The following is a 21,859-nucleotide window of genomic DNA, read 5'->3' as shown; positions in this document are numbered from 1 at the left end:
TTATGGGGAAATTACTTTAATGCAGATTTACTGTTCTTTATGAAAAAGACAAAGATTTTCTTAAAAAAAAAAGGGGGGGGGGAAGCCCGCAGTTCTTGTTTTTACAGATATTGATCTGTAAAATCTAAACTCTCTAAAAACCTCACTGCAAAATTAATAAAATAATGCTGGCTTCTATTTTCAGAGAGTTGTCGGTTTCTCATTGGCTGCTATGGAAATTAGGTAGGGGACAAAGAATTTGAGGGCCAAGGAACAACAGAGTTCACAAACTGCTATTTCCACCTGATGACATGCTAATAGGCTTTTGATGACCCGCCAGACAGGCATTGCACAGTTTATTTGGGTTGCCGTCAGGTTGGAGAGCACTACACTGGGGTGCATTTCCATCTCTTGCCGTTCAGCAGGCAGGAAGAAGCACAAGAAGGGACTTTATTCCTGTTTGGAAATTGGAACAGGGTGGCATAGGACTACCCCTCGCCAAAGCTGTTCACTCACTAATGCAGATGGCAGCTGCGTGATCCAAAAAGGGCTACCGTCTGGCTCTGCCTTCATGCTATGATGCCATCTGGCTTCCCTAGAGCATTTGCAGAGTTAACAAGGGGAACAATAGCTTCTAGAAGCACCCGAAGACAATCAACCACAATTAAAACAAAGCTACTTTTAACAATGAACTTTAAACGTACACATGTGGAATTGAGCATTTCGCATTATTTCTTTTCCTTTAGGAGCAGCAAAACCCTAGGACCTTGGCTGATATCACCCAGTCTCCTCAACTCACAGTGTGCCCTAGAATACACCCAACACTCCACGAAATTGGTGCAATGTAAGGGAATAGTTTATGGTTAGGCAAGATGTCTTTCAAATTTGTTTGCCATTCCTGACCTTTTCATTGATGCGGGCAGGGGAGTGGGTGAACCTATAAGATAGACATGGGCCCTTCAGTTGTTGTGTGACTGCAACCTCCTCATACTTGACCATTGAGCTCAGGTGACAGGAGAGGAGAGCTGGTGTCCAAAAGATCGTTGACTTGAGGGATGGAGATGATGGCGTACTGGGAGATATTTATGTCCAAGGAAGACATCTTCCATCAGTCCCAGTGCTTTGTCCCTGTTGGAACTGATGGACTGGTCTGGCGGGTCTATGGACCTCCTTTGACATGTAGACTTAGTGGAAGTAAATAAGTTCATTGAAAAGCCCATGCAAGGTCCACAGTGGCCCTGCCATGCTCAGTCTATAGAGAGGTGTGTGAAACAAGTCATAGAAGCAGCAGGTAGGGTGTACACACATGAGAAATGTGAGGCCAAGAAACAAGTTGATGTCCCAGAACAAAGCAAGACTTGATGAAATTTGTTGCGTAAAGTTCTTATTAACCGATACAATTACTTTCTAATGTTTTATGATTACAAGGCAATGTTGTATGCTTAGTAGGATAAGTTTTATGTGGAGAAACTAATTATTTTATAGTATTACCTGACATTTTCAGAAGGTAAAATCAAGCTTCTTTGGTTTTCTGAGATCAGTTCATGTGCTTTTTTAATCAAATGTAGATTTACCAAGCTAAATGTGGTCCAGTTACAAGAATTAGTAGCAGATTTGAATTCCTCATACCCCCGAAATATTTTTAAGCTTCTCCACAACTGAAGCAATTTGCAAAAATTTAGTTTCACCTCCTAAAACGACATGCCCTACGCCATCAGCCCCAAACTGCATGGGCAATGGTGAGAGATGATGGGAATGGGCTATCTCTGTAGGAAGCCATTATTTGTCCCCTTTCTTAACATGGTATTTATTTTAGCTTCCTAATGCAACCATTTCTAGTTGTGAAAAGTAAAACCAAACTTGGAAGCATTACCAGTGCTGAATGGCGGTAGACAGCGGTTCTGGTTCTGCTTCCACTGTCAGATGCCTCTGAATTACCAGTTGCTGTTGATCTTGTTCACATGCACCCTGCAGGCATCAGGTACCACTGTGAGAGCTAGACTGGCCATTGGATGAGCCCTTAGAGTGATTCAGCAGGCTCATCTTATGTAAAAGCCAATGAGCGGGGGGGGGGGGGGGTCATGGAGCTGTACAACACTGCCTTGAGCAGTGCAACCCTTGACATAACATACTATTTTATACAATAGTCAGGACAGGCATTGGGCTGTAGATTGTCCATAGGAGGGATAATGAAGTGAATTGCAGTTAGTGCAGTAAACATGCAAGTCCCACTGTGTTCACTGGAATTAATTTCTGGGTAAGCATGTATAGGATGGGAGCCTAAGAGCTCTAAAATGATCAGGACATCTAAGCATTCCCTGCTATGCACAGGACTGGGAGAACTTTGGGGACCATATTTTCTCACCAGTCTCTCCCCATGCTGGTTGACACCAGACTGCATATATATATATATATATATATATATATATATATATATATATATATATATATATATATATATATATATATATATTTGTGTGTGTTAACAAATGCAATCAAAATTTGGAACAAGATTACACAATGTTAAAATCTGAGGAACCAAACAGGGCTAGCAGGTGGGGGGGGGGGGAACCACAACCCTCCGCAATCGGAGCCTTTCTTCTGTTTCCTTTGAATTTGTTTGTAACGGGGGCAAACTCCCTTGGTTTTAAAATATGGAATGGCTGATAAATATTTTAATGACCTCCTCTGCTTCACTGAGAGGAATGTCTGCTAGTTTTCATTCGTTGGCAGAGAATGCTGACAATGGACAGATTGTTCGCGTTTCACCGGGAGTTGCCAGTTCCAGCCCAGTTGGGGACTGCTGTTCCTTTAAGAACTCCCGCAGAGAAGAAAGCTTGACACAGCCCCTGAGCGGCTCTTAGGCAAATCTCTTAAAGGAATAGTTGTCCCCTTTTGCAGATAGCCGGCAACCCTGAAAAGTCTGGTGGCTTTTGCCTTTTAAGTTGAGAACAATTGCAGGTTGACACTAATTAGTGATTAGGCCTATGCTGATTTCTCTTCTGGCTTCTTCTGTGCCTGCCATTGCTTGTTTGGCTTCATTCATATTCATAGCAGATGGTGTAATTTAGGAGAAGGCAGGATGGAGTCATCATATTAGTGAGGGGAAATCTTGAGTGTTCAGTCTGTACTTTTTCTGTGAAGCCATCAAGGAAGTTCCTTTCCACCTTTAACAGCTTTGCCAGCTAAGCATAATTTTAAATGTAATTTGAGAAGCTCAGACAAGCTTTGTGTGGTTGGAAGTAGGTGCCAAACTATTATAAGAACCATGCGGGCTGGGGAGTAATAGTTAGAATAAAAGTGATAATGATTGGCTGCTGTCACCAGCCCACTGGCTTGTCTTGTGGCAAACTTATCTGGTATTATGACAAGAAGAAAAGAAGGAAAAAGGCACAAGAGAAAATATTTATTGAGGCCAATGCGTTTTGTGCCAAATTCTTCCCCAAAGGCACCATGAATATAAAATGGCGGCTGCATATGTACCATAAATGTAAAGCCCATCTAAAGTACCCCCAAACAATTATGGGAACTGTAGTTTAAGGGTGCTGGGAATTATAGGTCTGCGAGGGGCAAACTACAGTTTCTGATTCTTGGGGAGCAGAGGGTCCCTTTTCTTATCAGCAGCTCTTTGCTGAAGGGGGTGTTGAGAGAGTCATAGAATTGCAGTTAAAAGGGATCTCAGGAACCATCTAGTCCAATCCTTTGCAATACAGGAATCACAGCTACATACAGCCACCCAACCAACCTTTGTTTAAAAACTTCCAATGAACAAAAGTCCGCCGCCTTCTGAGGTAGTCCTTTCCTTGGTTGAACAACTCTTACGTTTAAGTCAGAATTGTGGGAAATTACAGTCAAAAATGTGTGAGTGCTAGTACATGAAGGGGTTAAGACCACAGAGCTGTGTTCTTAGACTCAGTTAGGTCACACCCCTCACTTCAGACAGCATGCTTGAAGCTATTTCTGTATTTTGTACCCAAGCGTATTCTACCTGTGTTTTCCTTGCTGTGGCATGGAATAACACATGAATCAGACCTTTGGGTTTGGTAAGTAAAGTATTTTAAACTTACTTAATAGTGTGTGGTCTGTTCATTGCCCTCTGGCAAACAAGGGTGTGAGTACTGTAAGCCAATATAATAGGGGTCTAACAACCGACATTCCCTTGCTATACAGCTGCTTAACTTTCTCCCGTGGGGGCTTTCTCCTGCTAGAGAGTGTATAAAGCCTGGTGTTTTGAATCCAGGTGTTCAACCAGTTCTTTTGTTTTCCCACACGTGGATCATAGATCTCATTATTTTCCTCCCAAAGAAATCTCCTTCCTTGTAATTTGAATCCTTTGGTTTGGGTCCTACCCTCTGAAGCAGCAGCAAACAAGCTGGCTCCATCTTCCATGTGATAGCCCTTTTGATATTTGAAGGTGGCTATTATATCACCTCTCAGATGCAATACAGAGAAAGTTATGTGCTCTGCCTTAAATCCCGCTGAAATTGGTGGAAAAGGTTCTTGCTCTCTTTAAAACGAGATTTAAGAAAATTACTTTTAAAAACTATGGGCCAGCAACTGGGCATCACTTAATAGATGTAAATGCTGGGTGAATTTTCCAAGTTTCTCTACTGTTGAATGGGATTCTTTTTCTTTTTTCTTTTAAGGGGGGGGTATTTTACAAAGCCACTTACAAGCACCCAGAGTATGTTACCTCCAAGTAACAGCTTTCATCTTACTTGAAAATATAGCTGTAAAACTTTAAGAACAAAGGGTTAGACATCAAAGGATATTCTTTTGATCTATATTTAATGTGAATATGAGTTATTTATGTTTATTTATTTTTTTGCATTTGTACCCTATCTTTTTATGATAAACCATCCTTGCTGTTGTACTAGCATTCCTCCCCCCCCCTTTTAATTTGGGTTGGCTTGTTTTGCGTTGAGAATGTAGATGCATTCAGAATGCAATTAGACATATTTGTGGCTAATGACGGCTACTCATCATGACGGATATATATTATGTCTAGTATCGAAGGTAGTATGATTCCGAATGCCCGTTTCTGGAGATGATCATGAGTGAGAGAGGACTATTGCACTTGTGGGATTCTCATAGGCATCTGGTTGCAATGGAGGCTGGTCCATTAGGGTGGAAGGGGCCTGGCTCTACTAGCCCCTCTGCCTGCCTTCTGGCTTACAGAAAAGTCAGGGTGTGGCTCTGCCTGTCATTGGCTCTGGCTCCACCTCCTGTTGGCCTCCCTGCTTTCCACAATAACAGCACAATTCAAAGTGTTGGTGCTGACCTTTAAAGCCCTAAACGGCCTCGGCCCAGTATACCTGAAAGAGTGTCTCCATCCCCATCAGGCAGCCCGGACACTGAGATCCAGCTCCGAGGGCCTTCTGGTGGTTCCTCCCTGTGAGAAGTGAGGCTGCAGGGAACCAGGCAGAGGGCCTTCTTGGTGGTGGCACCTGCCCTGTGGAACGCCCTCCTATCAGATGTCAAGGAAACAAACAACTATCTGACCTTTAGAAGATATCTGAAGGCAGCACTGTTTAGGGAAGTTTTTAATGTTTGATGTTTTATCGGATTTTTAATATTCTGATGGGAGCTGCCCAGAGTGGCTGGGGAAACCCAGCCAGATGGGTGGGGTATAAATAATTTATTATTATTATCTATTATAGCAAGTGGCACTAGGACGCAGGTGGCGCTGTGGTCTAAACCACTGAGCCTAGGGCTTGCCAATTGGAAGGTCGGTGGTTCGAATCCCCATGACGGGGTGAGCTCCCATTGCTTGGTCCCAGCTCCTGCCAACCTAGCAGTTTGAAAGCACGCCAAAGTGCAAGTAGATAAATAGGTACCACTTCGGCGGGAAGGTAAATGGCGTTTCTGTGCACTGCTCTGGTTCACCAGAGGCGGCTTAGTCATGCTGGCCACATGACCCGGAAAAACTGTCTGCGGACAAACGTTGGCTCCCTCGGCAAGTAAAGCAAGATGAGCGCCGCAACCCCAGAGTTGTTTGCGACTGGACAACTATCAGGGGTCCTTTACCTTTTTTTATAGCCCCAATGAGTAACAACCACCATGGTTTAGTTGACCATTTTGTGCAACAGGATGCTAGTCTAAAGAAGTACCGGTATTTGGTTCGATCCAGAAGGGATTTTCTTACCCTCTCTCACTATCAACATTTAGAGTGGAAACTCCTCATAGGGAAAGGATTGTTTCTGCTTGTTTCCCTGTAAAATGTACTTTAACAGCTAGCAGTAGTAGTTGTTGTAGAAATAACTTGCTGATGCATTAGAAACTGGAAAGGGAACTGGTAGCTCCCCATTCTCAACAAGGGAATATGGAGGGGGGAGCCCAGGTAAGCCCCACCCTGCATAAGATACAGCACACAGACACCATTTGAATGGCAATGCCCATCAAATATTCAGAGGGGACAGGGGAGCTTAGCTCCTAGGCATTGGCTGCTATGATCCCCAACAACTTGAGAAATTATGCTTTCTATTATGCCTTTCCCAAATCTGGTGCTTTTAAGATTTTTTTGAGCAACAGCTAACATTATCCATGGCCATTAGCTACAGTAGCTGGGACTCATTGGAGCTGTAGTTCAACTTAACTGGAGGGCACCAGCTTGGGGAGGGCTGTTTTATTCAGAAACCTTCATAGTTATCTCCCTCAGGGTTTTTAGTGGTTTTTTGAGTGAGTTTCACAGCTCTTTGCCCCCTAGCTTTTCACATCAGCACACCTACAATTTGTGCATACACCAAGAGGTGTCGATGAGTGGGAATGCTAAGGCTTACGGACTATGCATCATACAGAAGCATCTTTTAGCAAAATAAAGGATACATATGCATTTTGGATTAATATCATGCATGGATTAAAAACCCAGCACTGGAAACGCATTAAGCCTATGTGTATATGTGTTGACTTTTTAGATGAACCTGCCATATTTTGCCCCTTTTCTCCTCACTCATTTACTTGGCTTATTACAGATTGGTGACAGTTTAGTCATCAACATTAATGGTTACACAACAATGCTTAACTTGGCTTCTGTCTTACTCTTGTAGGAAGAAATAGACAAAAATATGTCTTCGCTTTTTATAGTTTTACATTCCATTGGAGGAATATCAACATAGCTTGTTAAAGAGACTAATAGCAATTGCCGAGGAATGCAAATGTACTCAACTACAGTGGTACCTCGGGTTACAAACACCTCGGGTTACAAACACCTCGGGTTACAGACTCCGCTAACCTGGAAGTAATACTGTTAAGTTGTGGGTGAACATATCAGACGACACAGCGATCCTTCAAACAGCTCTTGTTTATTCACAGGCCAGAACAGAACAGAACTGAAGGGTTCAGCCAGCCTGCTTATATAGAGCTCCACTAGACTGTAACTGTAACCACTTTCTGTAACTATCCAATCACTGAACGTCACTTTCAATCCCCTATTTGCATATGTGGACCTGAGTGAAAACTATCTACAGTATCCCTCTGCTGGCCCAGGGTGAGAACTTCAGTACATAACAAGTACCTCTGGTTAAGAACTTTGCCCCAGGATGAGAACAGAAATCGTGCGGCGGCGGCGCAGCAGCAGTGGGAGGCCCCATTAGCTAAAGTGGTACCTCAGTTTAAGAACGGTTTCAGGTTAAGAACGGACCTACGGAACAAATTAAGTTCGAAACCAGAGGTACCACTGTATTAAATCCTCTAAACTCAGGTTTTAAAATAGGTCTCCTCGTTCCGTTTGCTTTAAATGCCGTTTGCTTTAACAGCCTTTGCTTGTTAGAACCCTCAGCTTCTTTCTTTGATAAATGCTCCTGATAGTGTCACATGTTGCCAGCAATAGATTACACCAGGCTTTGACTGGGGGCTGATGGGAGTTGCACCAGTCAAAAGGCTTAAAAATGCATCATATAGTGGAGAACAATATGTCAGGGATAATCCAGAAAGCTTTAAAATAAAGAATAACTCTAAGATGAACAGTAGCCCTTCCTCAACACAGCAAACATAGATTGAAAGTGTTTTGAGGCAGATAGCCAAGCACTGTAAATTCTATCTGTATATTTTTTTAAAGGCACCATTCCCTTTCTTTATCTGCAGTAGCTGGCATGCTTACAGTACATTAACTAGGCCACGGTTGTCATTGGTAACATCTAGTAAGCATAAATAATGTAGCTCCCTCCTCTACTTAAAGTATTATTGATGATACATACCTTTATATAAAAACACATACACAGTGAAGCAATATCTTGACAGCTATAGTAAAACATTAGGCTCACACTGAACTGCAAGGCAAGTGTTAAACATGTCCCATCCCACTCTACGGTTCTGTCGTTCCTCTTTAAAACCACAAATCTAGAAGGGGAGACATCTTTCCTCTTTCACTTAATTTATGTTTTGGCCACAGCAGCCAGTATAAAGCTGAAAGCTGAAAAGTAACTAGGAAATAAGGTAGCCCTTGGGATTGACTCTGCATCCAACTCTACCTCAGAAACACCCTTTCATTGTGGTTCTAACTGGAAAGTGAGTTTAGTGGCCTTTGAAATCAGCTGCAGCCTGCAAATGAAGGACACTGTCTCTGCCATGCAATCTCTGTATAGTTACTCCGGCAGTGCAACACTCCCCAGCCGTAAGGGATGTGGGAAGTCGAGGGAGCCAGGAAATATAAAGCTAGCCAAGGAGGTTAAGAAAGAACTACAGATTAAAAGAACTGTTGCAGGAATAAACAACTCATTGTCTAAAGAGATTCTCCAAGGTTCTAGCACAGCTGTGTATATGCAGGGATGATGCAAATACTGAGCATGGGGGTTTCCTCCATTTTGTATTTTCTATGTTTTAACTAGAAATGGAGGAGACAAAAATGCTTATTTCCTCCACTATTTATTCCATTTTAAAATAACCAATATCAGGCAGAGCAAGTGAGATCTATCAGCCAACCACAACTTCCTCCTAAATATTCCATTCCCACCCAATAGTCAGTAATTTGAGGCCCCACTTTCAATACTGCTTATGTCTGCAAAAGTTAGGGAACGGTCATATTGCTCTGTTTCTGATCAGAGCATGTCTTGAAATGCTGGCTAAAATCCTGTAACATTTTATACTACAATTCCCGGCCCCAGGCTGTTTTTTATTTGTCCCATTCTATGGTTCAAGAAGACCATAGAGTGGGACAAAGAGGATACAGTAATGTGGTATCATCACAGAACAATCAATAAACCAGAATGATGTGTGCACAGCACAGTATGAATCCACTATTAATGCACAATTATTGTATCTGGCATGTTGTGTATACCCACAAAACACCACCAGTTTAAGGGGGGTCCTACAGTCCATAGCCACTCATAGACCCTCCGAGATATTTTCCAGGGACACCCCTGATTTAGAGAAGCCTTTCCAGATTCTGATTTGATCCTGGAATGTCCCGCTTTCCCTTAGGCTGTCCCTATTTCCATTGGAGAAATGTTGGAGGGTATGGAGTTTTCCAACCCCAAGCCAACTGAAGGCAATCCTTTTTTAAAATGTTTAATGTTTCATTATGTTTTTATATACGTTGGAGCTGCCCACTGTGCTTTGGCAACCCGATAAGATGTGTGGGGTACAAATAGTAAAATTATCATTAAGGAATAGACATTCCTATTTTCATTGGAGAAATGTTGGAGGGTATGCACCCAGCATACTCAGGCCTCATTGATCTGTTTTGCCACCCTCAGATTCGCCCCCCCCCCCATGCAAACCTAGCCAGGATTTTTTTGGGGAGGGGCAGGTCTTTTTTAGGGAGAGCAGGCCTTTTATCGGGGGGGGGGGGCAGAACTGATGTGATTGGTCAGTTAAGTATTTCTATTGTTGTACTTGATCTAGGGAGGGCAGCTGACCCCCCTGCCCCCCTTTGGCTATGGCCATGAAGCTTCCTGATACCTCCCTCTTTTGCATAGATTGTACTCTTCTGGCTACATAATAATCCACACTTGGAGAAAGAGTTCATTACTAGTACAGTGCCACCTCAGGTTACAGACCCTTCAGGATACAGACTCCGCTAACCCAGAAATAGTACCTCGGGTTAAGAACTTTGCTTCAGGATGAGAACAGAAATTGTGCGGCGGCAGCGGGAGGCCCCATTAGCTAAAGTGGTACCTCAGGTTAAGAACAGTTTCAGGTTAAGAACGGATCTCCAGAACGAAATAAGTTCTTAACCCGAGGTACCACTGTACATAAGTTTTTGAACACTGGTTATAAAATAAGTTTGTCTCTCGTTCTTTCTACTTTGCCTACTTGAATCTAGTTGCCCTTTGGAATGACTCTGGGTTCAATTCCATTCAACCTAAGAGCATCCTCTAGTTTTGGGTTCAAAATGGAAAGGGGGCTTGGTGGTCTTGTGAGATCAGCTGCAGCCTGAAAATGAAGGGCCTCCGTATGTTCTCCAAGGCAGTTGCAGAATAGCTAGTGATCTTAAGGAAGGCTATAAAGAAGCGAAGATGGGAAGCATGAGACAACTTTAAACCATTGGAATGAAAATGGGATTAATACAAGTGCTCTGCTTTTACAAGATAATTTTAGGATTGTCACTATAATACTGGTGCTGGGAACTCCTGTTATAAGGCTATGTATTGTAAAGCAGTACAGTTAGCTGAATGGAGTATTTTTATACTGCCAGTTATAAGGAAATAATATCATACACAGCTATGGCATATCACTTGAGGTCTTTTAATTTCAGCTAAGGAATGGTGATGACTATAGTAGGCATCCCCCCCTTTTTTAACACCAATGACAATAGTACTGGCTCTGAATTTCATGGATATAATATTGCCTGGGACCACAGACATTACCCACCACCCATACCCAGAAGCTTTTCAGAATCCCAGTGTAGGGGCATGCAGACTAAAAGCCTGGAAACAGAAAGTGGGGAGCTAGTAGTAGCAGCACAGGGTTCGAGCATCAGCTGAGGACCCTACCTCCTTTAGAACCCTGTCTATGAATACCAGCATTCACTTGAATGATCTATGATCACTGAGCTTCAGTGTGGGAAGATAAAACACCAGAGCAACATTCAGACATAAAAAAAGCATTCATAATAGTGTCACCCTCCAAACACCTCTCTTGAATCCATGTCCAGCCCAGTGTTTTGCTCCCTGAGCAAATGACAAGATGGCATCCTCTCTCAATTCCACATACAGAAGCCGGTTGGATTGACAGCTGAAACCCCTTTCAATGCTAGAAACAGGACAGAAGTCTCTCAGCCCCACTCACCTCACAGAGTGTTTGTTGTGGGGGAGGAAGGGAAAGGAGAATGTGAGCCGCTTTGAGACTCCTGAAGGGGAGTGAAAAGGCGGGATATCAAATCCAAACTCTTCTTCTTCTTCTTCTTCTCTGCATCTTTTAAGGATAGCAATTCAGATTTTAGGGGGTGCAAGTTAGCTCATGCACATCACATGCAGCTCAGTCCTCTAACACCTTACCATCGTTTGTTGTTGGGTCACCTTTCAAAGAGAACCAGAAGCTGGAGATGGACTGGGTCCAGCCCTGTGCCCAGATCAAGCAAGGGGGCAGTAGGGTGAAAAGAAGTCAAGTTTAAAATGCCTGGGATGTGTGATAGTTGCTGCCATGAGCCAGGAAGCAGCTTCCCAGAGAGAGGAAAGCATCTGGTACAGGGTTGGTGCTGTTTCCCATGTTTTGATTTTGCTGAACTGTTACTAGCTGTTTTGATGAATTTATTGTTGTTTGCTTTATTTATATGTTTCTGTGTTTAATATTATGGTGTTTACAATGTTTCCCCCCTCCTAATGCTATTGTGGTTACTGTGAGCCGCTTTGAGCTCAATATTTGTTGTTGGAAAAGCAGAATGCAAATATTAAATAAAATCAACCTCCCTTCCCTTTTCGTGTCTGCTTCCTGAGTCAGCCACCTCACTCTGCCTCACAGCTGGCCTGGCCCTGCTTGAATCTAGATCGGAACCCGTGGTCCTCCAGATGTTGTTGGACTACAATTCCCATTATCCTTGACTATATTTTTGGTTCTGCAAGCTGGGGCTGATGGGTGTTGGCATCCAGCAACATCTGGAGGACCACACGTTGCCTGTACCTGATCTAGATGTTGAGCCTGCAGGCTAGCACCAATTAACAACTGTCAGAGGCAACCTGCAGCAAATCCATCACGGTTTAACAGGAAGGAAAATTATCAGTTTGTCTCGCTCCCCTGCTTAAATGGCAGTTTCTATTGCTTCTCTTCACACAGACACACTGAGGTTACATCATCCTTAGCTGTGGGGGTGAGGCAATGTCTGCTTTTGCACCATTTGGAGGACTTAAGAGCAATTGTCTAATGATTACCCTTTTGGCTACCAACAAGCCAGCAGTCTTAAGATGCCATGAGTTTGTCACTGCAACACAGAACTACTACAAAAGCAGTTGGGCTATAATAGGCCCAAGGCGGCTGAGAAATGCGCAAAAGAAGCACACTCTGGATGAATCTGAGTGCCAGTTTTATTACTAAATTTTGTGCTTGTTGTTTTAATTCTGGACCAATTAACTGAAGATGCTTTGGCCTGCTTTATGGCACCATTGGATATTTGCATGGCGTTAATTGCCAGGTTTTAGCGCTCTATCCAATTGAATCGCTCAGACTCATTTTCAATTAACGTGCAGTGTTTGACATATGATCTGAAACTAAACCACCCCCTAGCAATAGTTTTATATGTTTGTTCTGTTACTACACTCTCTTCCCTCAGTAATGAATGTTCAGTGCTCTGAGAAAAATGAAGCCAATTGCGTCTTCTCAACTTGGCATTTAAAACCCTTTGAATTGAATCAACTGTCTCCTAATTTGGAAAAATGCCTTGCAAAGCAGGACTGTGTCTAATCTAGAAAGGGAGGAGGGAGAAATAAAATGGCATTGAAGATATTCTGCCCTCATGATTTTAATCACAGTGAAATACATACATGTCCAAAAGTTTACTTTGCTTAATGGATTTGATTGCATTATTTTAGGGCTGCCATACGTCTGGATTTTCCCAGACATTACCGGGATTCCAAAGATGGAATTGATGTCCCTGTGGAATTTCCGAAAGGGGGCGCTTTGTCCTGGATCTTAGGCAAGTCAATTGAAAAAAAGCTTGACAATTTTGGGGACTCTTGGTTTTTACTTTTTGAAAGATGGCAACCCTACATTATTTGGAATCTTAATATTTAATATCATTTAATATGTGTGCAAGGAATGAACAATAGAAGGTAAAAGAAGGTACAGATTTGGGTGAGTAGTAGGACCAGTGTGATGGACGTTTATGTGTGGAAATATATGTAGAAAATAAAGGACACATGCCATAGTTCAGTAATAGCCTGTGGATTACTTTTGAAAACTCATTTGGTACAAGGAAGGTCCTATTGTCTGGAAGCTTTAAACCAGTCTTGTTTTTGCCAGTGTTTCAGGGAGAGCAAGCTGCTATTAGACTTGGGGTGTGGGCACCAATCGCACAGGGAGAAAGCAGTTAGTGTAGTAGGGTGAGGAAACACAGCTCTGGGCCTTTTTTCAGAGCAGGAGTGATGTCATCACCTGCCCCGGGTGTCTTCGCTGAGGGGGTGACATTTGGCGCGCCACCTGCCGTGACTCCCAAGCCTACCCCGAGCCATCAGGGGAAGGGGGGGAGCTGCGCCACTTTGCCAGCAGAATTCCCCCCTTCCCCCTTTGTTTTGACAGCTTGGGGGAGGCTTGGGAGTTGTGGGCGGGTGGCACGCCAAATCAGCGGCTTGCTTCGCCCCCGTGGGTGGCTCGCTCCGCCCCCGGCTGTGGGGTGCAGGTGCCACTCTGGACACCCAAGCGGCTATCCCATGCCTGGGAGGGCACCCTCTGTGCCCCCCCTTGGGAGCACGCCCCCCGGGCAGTGTGGGCATATGCTCTGCTGCTGTGTCAGGGTAATTTGATGGTCCCTCCTTGCTCAGGCAAATGAATGAGGTGATAACAAGACTTTCAAGTTCTGCAATTGTTAGTGACAGATTAGCATTAATGAAGTTGCATTCTTTGACTGTTGGATTAGGGAGCCACCTAAACTTAGTATAGCTCTTCTATTTATTTTACATGCTCCCTGTACACAGGGGGAGAGTGTCGCAGGGCACAAGACTATTAATGTTTTCACACCTTTATCCTACTGAACATAGCACATAAAGCGTACTTTTGTTTCCTGATCCGCAGGCTGTCCCCCAACTTTAGAACAAATTCTCTACGGTCATGAGGGCTAAAATCACACACTTCTAAAAACAAAACCCTCCAGGGAGTCATATTCTGCGCAAATTTCAAGACCGTCAACTGGCAGAGTGCATACAGCCATAAAATGCTAGTTTCTCTTCATGATTCCTGTATGATTAAATTTCATACAGTCTTCCTTCAAGAAGCAGGCTCTGTATATAAAATTAAAATTAGACACAGACTTACAGTCTAAATAAAGCAAGACTCCTAACAGAAGGGGAGGTCAGTGAAGGGGAAAGTCAGGGAAAGCTTTTTCCAAATATTTTAATTTTAATTTGTGCCTGTATTTCTTTTTCTTTTTAGTTTAAATGAATAGTTCTAGATTTGTGAGCAGCCTAACTTGCACATAACTAATCACTCAGCATTGGCAAAATGCCATCAGAAGAATAAATTTACCATGGATTTGATGTTACATTGTCAACGGTGTTGAGCAGTATTAAATTGTGATGAAAAGTGGAAGAGTCCATGAAAGTTCCTCCAGATCTTTTGTCACGTGACATTTCGTCACTTCTTGCAACACAATTGGAAATGAACTCTAAGTATATAATGTTTGGCTTATATGTTTAAGGTAAGGTTCACTTTTCTTTGTGTTCATTTTATATTGGTATTTTTCTGTTGCCTTCATGCATCTGAGGCTGAATACTGGTGTTACTCTTATCAGTGTTACACAGTGTGAGGGCACGATTTTTGCTGCTCGTATACCTTCACTAAAAGGGAGGCCATCTTTCTGTTAACAATTTCTAAGAGAAATTATGAAAAATGCTTACCAAAAACCGAGCTCCGTCTATCTTTAATTTTTCCACTATCCGGGCGCAGTCATGCATCCCACACTGAAAAGGAAGAGGGAGGGAAAGTGATATTAGAACTGGTGATATGTACATTACATAAACCTTTTAGATGGCTTTCAGGCTGACATAGTGCCTTGAAGAATGTTCGTTTTAAGTACAGTTTCTATTTATTCTCACAACCACCTTGTGAGGTAAGTTAAGTGAACAGGTGGTGACTGTCATCCAGTAAACTTCATGACTGGGTGGAGATTTGAACCTGGGTCTCTACATCCCATTCTGATACTCTGATCCCTGTACCAGACTAAGCCCCTGGGACATAATCTCCCTAGTATCACGATGGCCAACAGATTTTAGGCATGTGAGCCACAGAAAAGGAGACATAAGCCCTCCTGCTGGCATCCAGTTGTGTCTCAAATTGCTGTTGCTTATGCCACACGTGTGACCTGTGTTGTAAAATAGCCAGTGACATGACCTATTAATAGGCAATTTGGGTAGGATAAGTTTTGTACTAAGTATTTCAGTAGAAAGTTCTCCACAGTTCCTTTTTTAGAAGATTGCTGGGTCATTTCCTTTGGAGTTGTTGTTTTTTAATTTTACACAACACTATTTTGAAAACGTCATATTTTCTTGACCTGGACCCTGTACCATGGACAGATGTGTTGTATGTCTAGATTTAAAGAGGAAGTTAGCAGGAGTGGAATTTTTTTTTTTTTTTGCGGTGGAGACATCCATTGTAGAAATGCAAGGTCAGGAAAAAACAGTAGAATAAAATGTGACTTCTAAAAGATCGTGAATTTATAGAAGGAAATAGAAGTGAAAAGCAAACACATTCAGGATTGCCCTGTTTAATGACATAAATACCTCAGTATTATATACCCCCTTTTTGCTAAATGAGAATATTTTGAGAAAAAGGCTTTGTGAGTGCAGAGTTCTTGCTTCACTTCCACATCCGCATAACCTCTTACCAGGTAGTAAGTGTTGCTAAGTGTGTCAAGGGTTGCAGCTATTCTCTAATTAGCACCATCAGAGCCACTGTGAGATCACACATTCTACAAATGGTGAAAATGACAAGGGTGTGATCAGTTTAATAATACCGTCCCCCTGCTTGCTTCAGAAGCCAGGACAGGACAAACTACTGAAGAGAACAAGGCTGCAATATGAGGAGAAGGAAGAAAATAAATATTTATCCTGAGTGAGGAAGGGGAGCCTACAGTTACCAGTCAACGTAAAAGGTAAAGGTAAAGGACCCCTGGATAGTTCAGTCAAAGGCGACTATGGGGTTGCGGCGCTCATCTCGCTTTTAGGCCAAGGGAGCCGGCGTTTGTCCATAGGCAGCTTTCCGGTTCGTGGGACACCGTGATGAATGCCAGAGCACATGGAAATGCCGTTTACCTTCCCGCCACAGCGGTACCCATTTATCTACTTGCACTGATATGCTTTCGAATTGCTAGGTTGGCAGGAGCTGGACAGAGCAATGGGAGCTCACCCCGTTATACGGATTTGAACCACCGACCTTCCGATCAGCAAGCCCAAGAGACTCAGTGGTTTAGACCACAGCACCACCTGTGCCCCACATACAATTACCAGCAGTGCTTTTTTTCTAAAAAAATGTTTAGGGGTACTCTCAGTTTGACTCAAGAGAATCACCATTTTACAATTCAGATCGGGAAAAATAAATACAGTAAATGGACAAAAGTACAAAGATTCACAAACTGTTTAGGGGTATGTGTACCCCTGTGTCCCTCCCCAGAAAAAAACACTGGTTACCAGTATGGTTGTACACACATACACAAGAATATTGTTTTCAGCTGTTATTCCTCTGCTGCCTTGCCTCTGCTGCAGATGAATCTTACAAGCTTTCCTTAGGGCTTGTCCACAATTGAGGAATATTCAGCTGTTAACCCCCACCCTTCCCTTAAAACTAGACTGGAGTAGTCCTCCAGTAGATTCTCCAAGTACAGTAGATTCTCCAAGAGCTGGCACAGGGATGGGCAAAACTAACAATTTCAGTTTCTCTCTCTTATCAATCTTAAGATCAGTTTTCAACACTGTATAGTACAAGGTTCGGCATGGTACATAATGTTTTATTATGTTTTAATATATGTTGAAAGCTGCCCAGAGTGGCTGGGGCAACTCAGTCAGATGGGCAGGGTACAATTTTATTTATTTATTTATTTACCGTATTTTGCGCCCCATAAGACGCTCCGGCCCATAAGACGCACCTAGTTTTTTGGGGGGGAAATAAAGAAAAAAAATTTTATTTCCCCCCCCCCAGGTGCGGGGCTGGAAGAACCAGGTCGGGGAACAGAGGGAAGGCACGCTCTGCCTCCCCGCTGTCCCCCGAGCTTGTGGGGCTGGCGATGGGGAGAAGTGCACCAGTCCCGGGAGGGCAGGCAGCTCTGCCCTGCCATCCCGAGCGGGGCAGGACTTAGCGCACCGCTCGGGATGGCGGCGTAGACCCGCCTGCAGTCCCGCGAAGGCAGGCAGCTCTGTGCCACCATCCCGAGCGGGGCGGGACTTAGCGCACCGCTCGGGATGGCGGCGTAGACCCGCCTGCAGTCCCGCGACGGCAGGCAGCTCTGTGCCGCCATCCCGAGCGGGGCAGGACTTAGCGCACCGCTCGGGATGGCGGCGTAGACCCGCCTGCAGTCCCGCGAAGGCAGGCAGCTCTGTGCCGCCATCCCGAGCGGGGCAGGACTTAGCGCTCCGCTCGGGATGGCGGCGTAGACCCGCCTGCAGTCCCGCGAAGGCAGGCAGCTCTGTGCCGCCATCCCGAGCGGGGCAGGACTTAGCGCACCGCTCGGGATGGCGGCGTAGACCCGCCTGCAGTCCCGCGAAGGCAGGCAGCTCTGTGCCGCCTTCCCGAGCGGGGCAGGACTTAGCGCACCGCTCGGGATGGCGGCGTAGACCCGCCTGCAGTCCCGGGAGGGCAGGCAGCTCTGTGCCGCCATCCCGAGCGGGGCAGGACTTAGCGCACCGCTCGGGATGGCGGCGTAGACCCGCCTGCAGTCCCGCGACGGCAGGCAGCTCTGTGCCGCTATCCCGAGCGGGGCGGGACTTAGCGCACCGCTCGGGATGGCGGTGTAGACCCGCCTGCAGTCCCGCGACGGCAGGCAGCTCTGTGCCGCCATCCCGAGCGGGGCAGGACTTAGCGCACCGCTCGGGATGGCGGCGTAGACCCGGGATTGCAGGCAGCTCTGCACAACCCTCGGAGCCGGTCTCCCGAGGGTTGCGCAGAGCTTCCTGAAGCCTGGAGAGCGAGAGGGGTCGGTGCGCACCGACCCCCCTCGCTCTCCAGGCTTCAGCGAAAGCCTGCATTCGCCCCATAAGACGCAGGCACATTTCCCCTTCATTTTTGGAGGGGAAAAAGTGCGTCTTATGGGGCGAAAAATACGGTATTTATTTATTTTATTCCATGCCAGTGTGCATTTTTTTTAAAAAAAATCTTCATAAAATCAATCATTTTAGTGCAAATTTTTCCAAATGTAATCATCTATGTACATATTTTTGCCTAACATAAACTTGTATTGCAAAGCAATTTCCCCTAATATAACTTACAGCCTGGTGAGCCCCTTGAAGCTGTCAGCTGACTTGTTGGGTGTCACATGGCCGCCATAGCTGAGGGGGAGGGATGATCCCCTTCAAGAATTCTTGAACCCTGCATCTTGCATGGCCAGGCAGGTCCTTGTGTTGGGGGTAAGAGGAGATGGTGCAGGCAGTTTTGAAGTCAAGAATATGAGTCTGCTCATGGCTGCATGTAGAGGAGGATCTTGAAGTTGAAATGTTACATATGTTAACTGTTCTGCACCCAGATTCATATTCCTAATGGCAATCTGACAACTATACATGTTGTGATAACATTCAGTATAACACAGGCGACTAATGAAATATTCCCTTTCTTGGTGCTTTAGGCTAAGAACTTCAGAGGCATATTGCCTCTAAGAGCTTGCCACCAATGTCTTCAAAAAGAATGGAGTAATCTTACATCAACTCTTTAACCATGCCTGCCTCTTAATCTTTGTACAGTCAATTGTCTAGAATATCATATCAGTCCAGTACCTGTCTCAGGAGATCTGCCACTTGAATAGCAGTCCAAGTCTCACATTCTTCTCGGAAGGGTAGTTTTGTGGCCATGCTGGGTCACACAACAAGGGCAAACTGACCTGCTTCTTCTGGTAAAGCAGAAACTGTTTGCTTTACTAAACATTACTGAGAGATTCTGGAAGTTATTAGAGGAAGTGTCCTTTGCAACTTTTCCCCCCTCCCTGTGGTCGTCATTGCTTAAAGCTACATGTCCCTTTACAGTGGCTGCACAGTTGTTAGTGTGATCATTTCACATTTAATTCAGTGACAGTCATTCTGCTCATAAGCTGCGATGAACATGACAAGGAGGCAAAGATGTCTCACCACTAAACGCAAAGCAAAGATCAAAAGCATATCCACCATCAACAGCAAGTTTAGATAATGGTGTATTGCCAATGTGACGTTTACTGGATTAAATGTACTGGTGGTATTAACTTTTGTATGTAGGAAATCTTTTATCTCGATTTCTCCAGTGTTATTGTTTATCAAATCACATCTTAAAATACATATTGCTGGAAGCCCTGATTTCTGCCATTCTGTTTCATGTAAGTGTATGTATGAATATGTTATAGCGAATGTTTGCAACCCCAGATAAATTTGTGAATGTCCAGAAATTCAGAGATATGCCAGTAAATGACAACAACCTATCCCTATTAAAATTTATTGTCAACATTCACTGCTGCATGGAAAAAAGAAGAGAGAAACAGATATATTTTTAGAATCCACAAAATTAATTCAGGATTTTCAGCACTCACATTCTGTGTTCTTCAACTTAGCTCCAGGTGGCATCCTTCGGGGGTACTGAGATTGGCATCTCCTGGGAACAGAGCCTTTTTAGTTGTTGCTCTTACATTACTTTTCTTGAAAAGAAGCCCATTTATGGTTTTCTCTAGTTTCCTTTTGGAGATGACTTAAAGTATGTTCATTCTGTCTTGCATTTGGGGACTAACTTGAGGTGTTTTCATTGTTTCCTCGCTTTTGTTTTTGTTTCTATTATTTTTCTGTATTGTGTTTTACATGACAGTAAAGCTGTTCAAGCTACCCTGAGAACAAATATGTTAAAACATGGAGCGGAAATGCCATAAACAAGCGAACAAAATAAGCCTCCTTAATGATATTCATGATAAAATAGATGCACAAACCTAACTGAGGACCTGTTCCCCCCCCCAAAAAAAAGCTTCATGGCAAAATTGGCCTTGAAGAGATTGTATCCTTCAAGTCCAGTTCTTTCCTTACAGTTCACATTGGGGCATTGCTAGGTGGAAACTGGGCTTTGAGAGCATCTCCTATGAACTTCCCATTAGCCAAGCCTACCGTGTAGAACTTTTTCTGGTCCCCACCAAACACACACACACAAACTAAGGTTAGTTTGACAACAGAATATCTTGGCACTAGGGATATATGAATCAACCTATTTCAGCTATCTCAGCTTCACATTCTGTTAATTTTTTTGAACGCCACACACACAAAAATCACATGTTGAATGTATTCTTTCCACAAAATGTGCATTTTTTTTGCATGCATGCATTTCCTCTCCAGATATCCTTTGCATGCATTTATGTACTCAACTATAACGTGAATTTGGAGAAGTACAGAAACCTGAAGAGGAAACTGCCTTCTGGTGCATTAAGTGTATATCAGGTCAGTTGGCTTAAAAATGCAGGTCAAACCACGTCTTCAGATGTCCCTACTTCTCACCAACATATTCCTGCTTCCAAAGCAAATTCCGGCACTTAAGTCACACTGGTGATCACAGAGTTCTGCAGCTGTTGTTGTTACTATGCCCCGTGTCATTAATGTGCACTGCAGAATCAGAATTAGGCAACATAGGTCCCTTCTCCCAATGAGCTTACAGTCTAAAATAGACGGTGGAGAAAACAGAGCTGCATTTGTGTAAGCTAAATCCCACCATGTTCTTATAAATATAATTATACAGCTATAGAAGCAACATAAATACTGCCTTTTAAAGATCAGTCAGTAGCAAGCACGTTGCATTTTTGGAAGTGGAAGAAAAAAAAAGATACAATGGAACCTTACCATTTAGAAATAAAGCTGGAGGAATGAAGTTATCACTCATTTCGACAGAAATCAGCTTGTTTCGTTCGGGAATCCTGAGTCACTGTGACATGACAAATGCAAAAGTTTCCATCAAGACTGGAGGGTGAGGATATTCTGTTCCACATCCTACTTTTCCTTTTCCTGTTTAGTATTTTCTGTGCTAATATATATTTTAAAGACTGAAGTAATTACTTTAAAGTCAGGTCTCAATCTCCCATTCCTATGTTGGAGTTTTTGTATTTAGAGGGATTGACGCAAGCATATTTCTTGTCTTTTTTTTTAAATCCAAACTATTTAAAACTCCTCTTCCACTTAACAGGAAGCAAATTCCTAAGTCTTGTTTACATGGATTGACTACTGTAGTCGTTAAAGTAATTTCTCACTGTACCCATTAAAGCAGCAGTTAATTGGAAATTATACTGTTAACCTACTTGCTAAATTGTAGCAACTTGCTCCCATGGGTGTTTTATCAAGCATTCAACATATGAAATATGCAACATCCTTTAAAATCAATATTGGCATTACAGAAGCAGCAACTATCAATGCACTGTGGTTATTTAAAGCATAAATGCATTTTATTAACAAGCCTAATGCAGACAGATATGAAGATACTGTGTATAGAGTATTTAAAGAAGAACTTACCACATACAAGTGTTCTTAGTCATCAAACTGCTTAAAGTCCAGAGCAGTTGCTTTGTCTATTATTCCTCTGAAAGCTAACTGTTCTGTGTGTTTGG

At 43.5% G+C, this 21,859-nt stretch overlaps 1 protein-coding gene across 3 annotated transcripts in view; it reads right to left on the bottom strand.

Annotated features, from left to right (window-relative positions):
- The window catches only part of BLNK (B cell linker), a 99,290-nt gene extending 78,119 nt beyond the window's left edge, over positions 1-21,171 (bottom strand). Inside the window, exons 1-2 of one of the 3 annotated variants that reach the window (XM_081189494.1) lie at positions 21,102-21,171; positions 14,961-15,023 (exon numbers count right to left, since the gene is read on the bottom strand). In XM_081189494.1, the coding sequence (XP_081045620.1) occupies positions 14,961-15,023; positions 21,102-21,104 (66 nt within the window). In that variant the 5' untranslated portion in view covers positions 21,105-21,171. Of the gene's footprint in view, positions 1-14,960; positions 15,024-19,040; positions 19,205-21,101 lie in introns of those variants that run through there. The other 2 variants (XM_081189492.1, XM_081189493.1) reach the window with 2 other exon arrangements.
- Between the last annotated feature and the right edge of the window lie 688 nt (positions 21,172-21,859).

This window comes from Podarcis bocagei (assembly GCF_964188305.1).
Source record: "Podarcis bocagei genome assembly, chromosome: 4".
NCBI lineage: Eukaryota > Metazoa > Chordata > Lepidosauria > Squamata > Lacertidae > Podarcis > Podarcis bocagei.
This window is presented reverse-complemented; position numbering and strand designations above follow the sequence as displayed.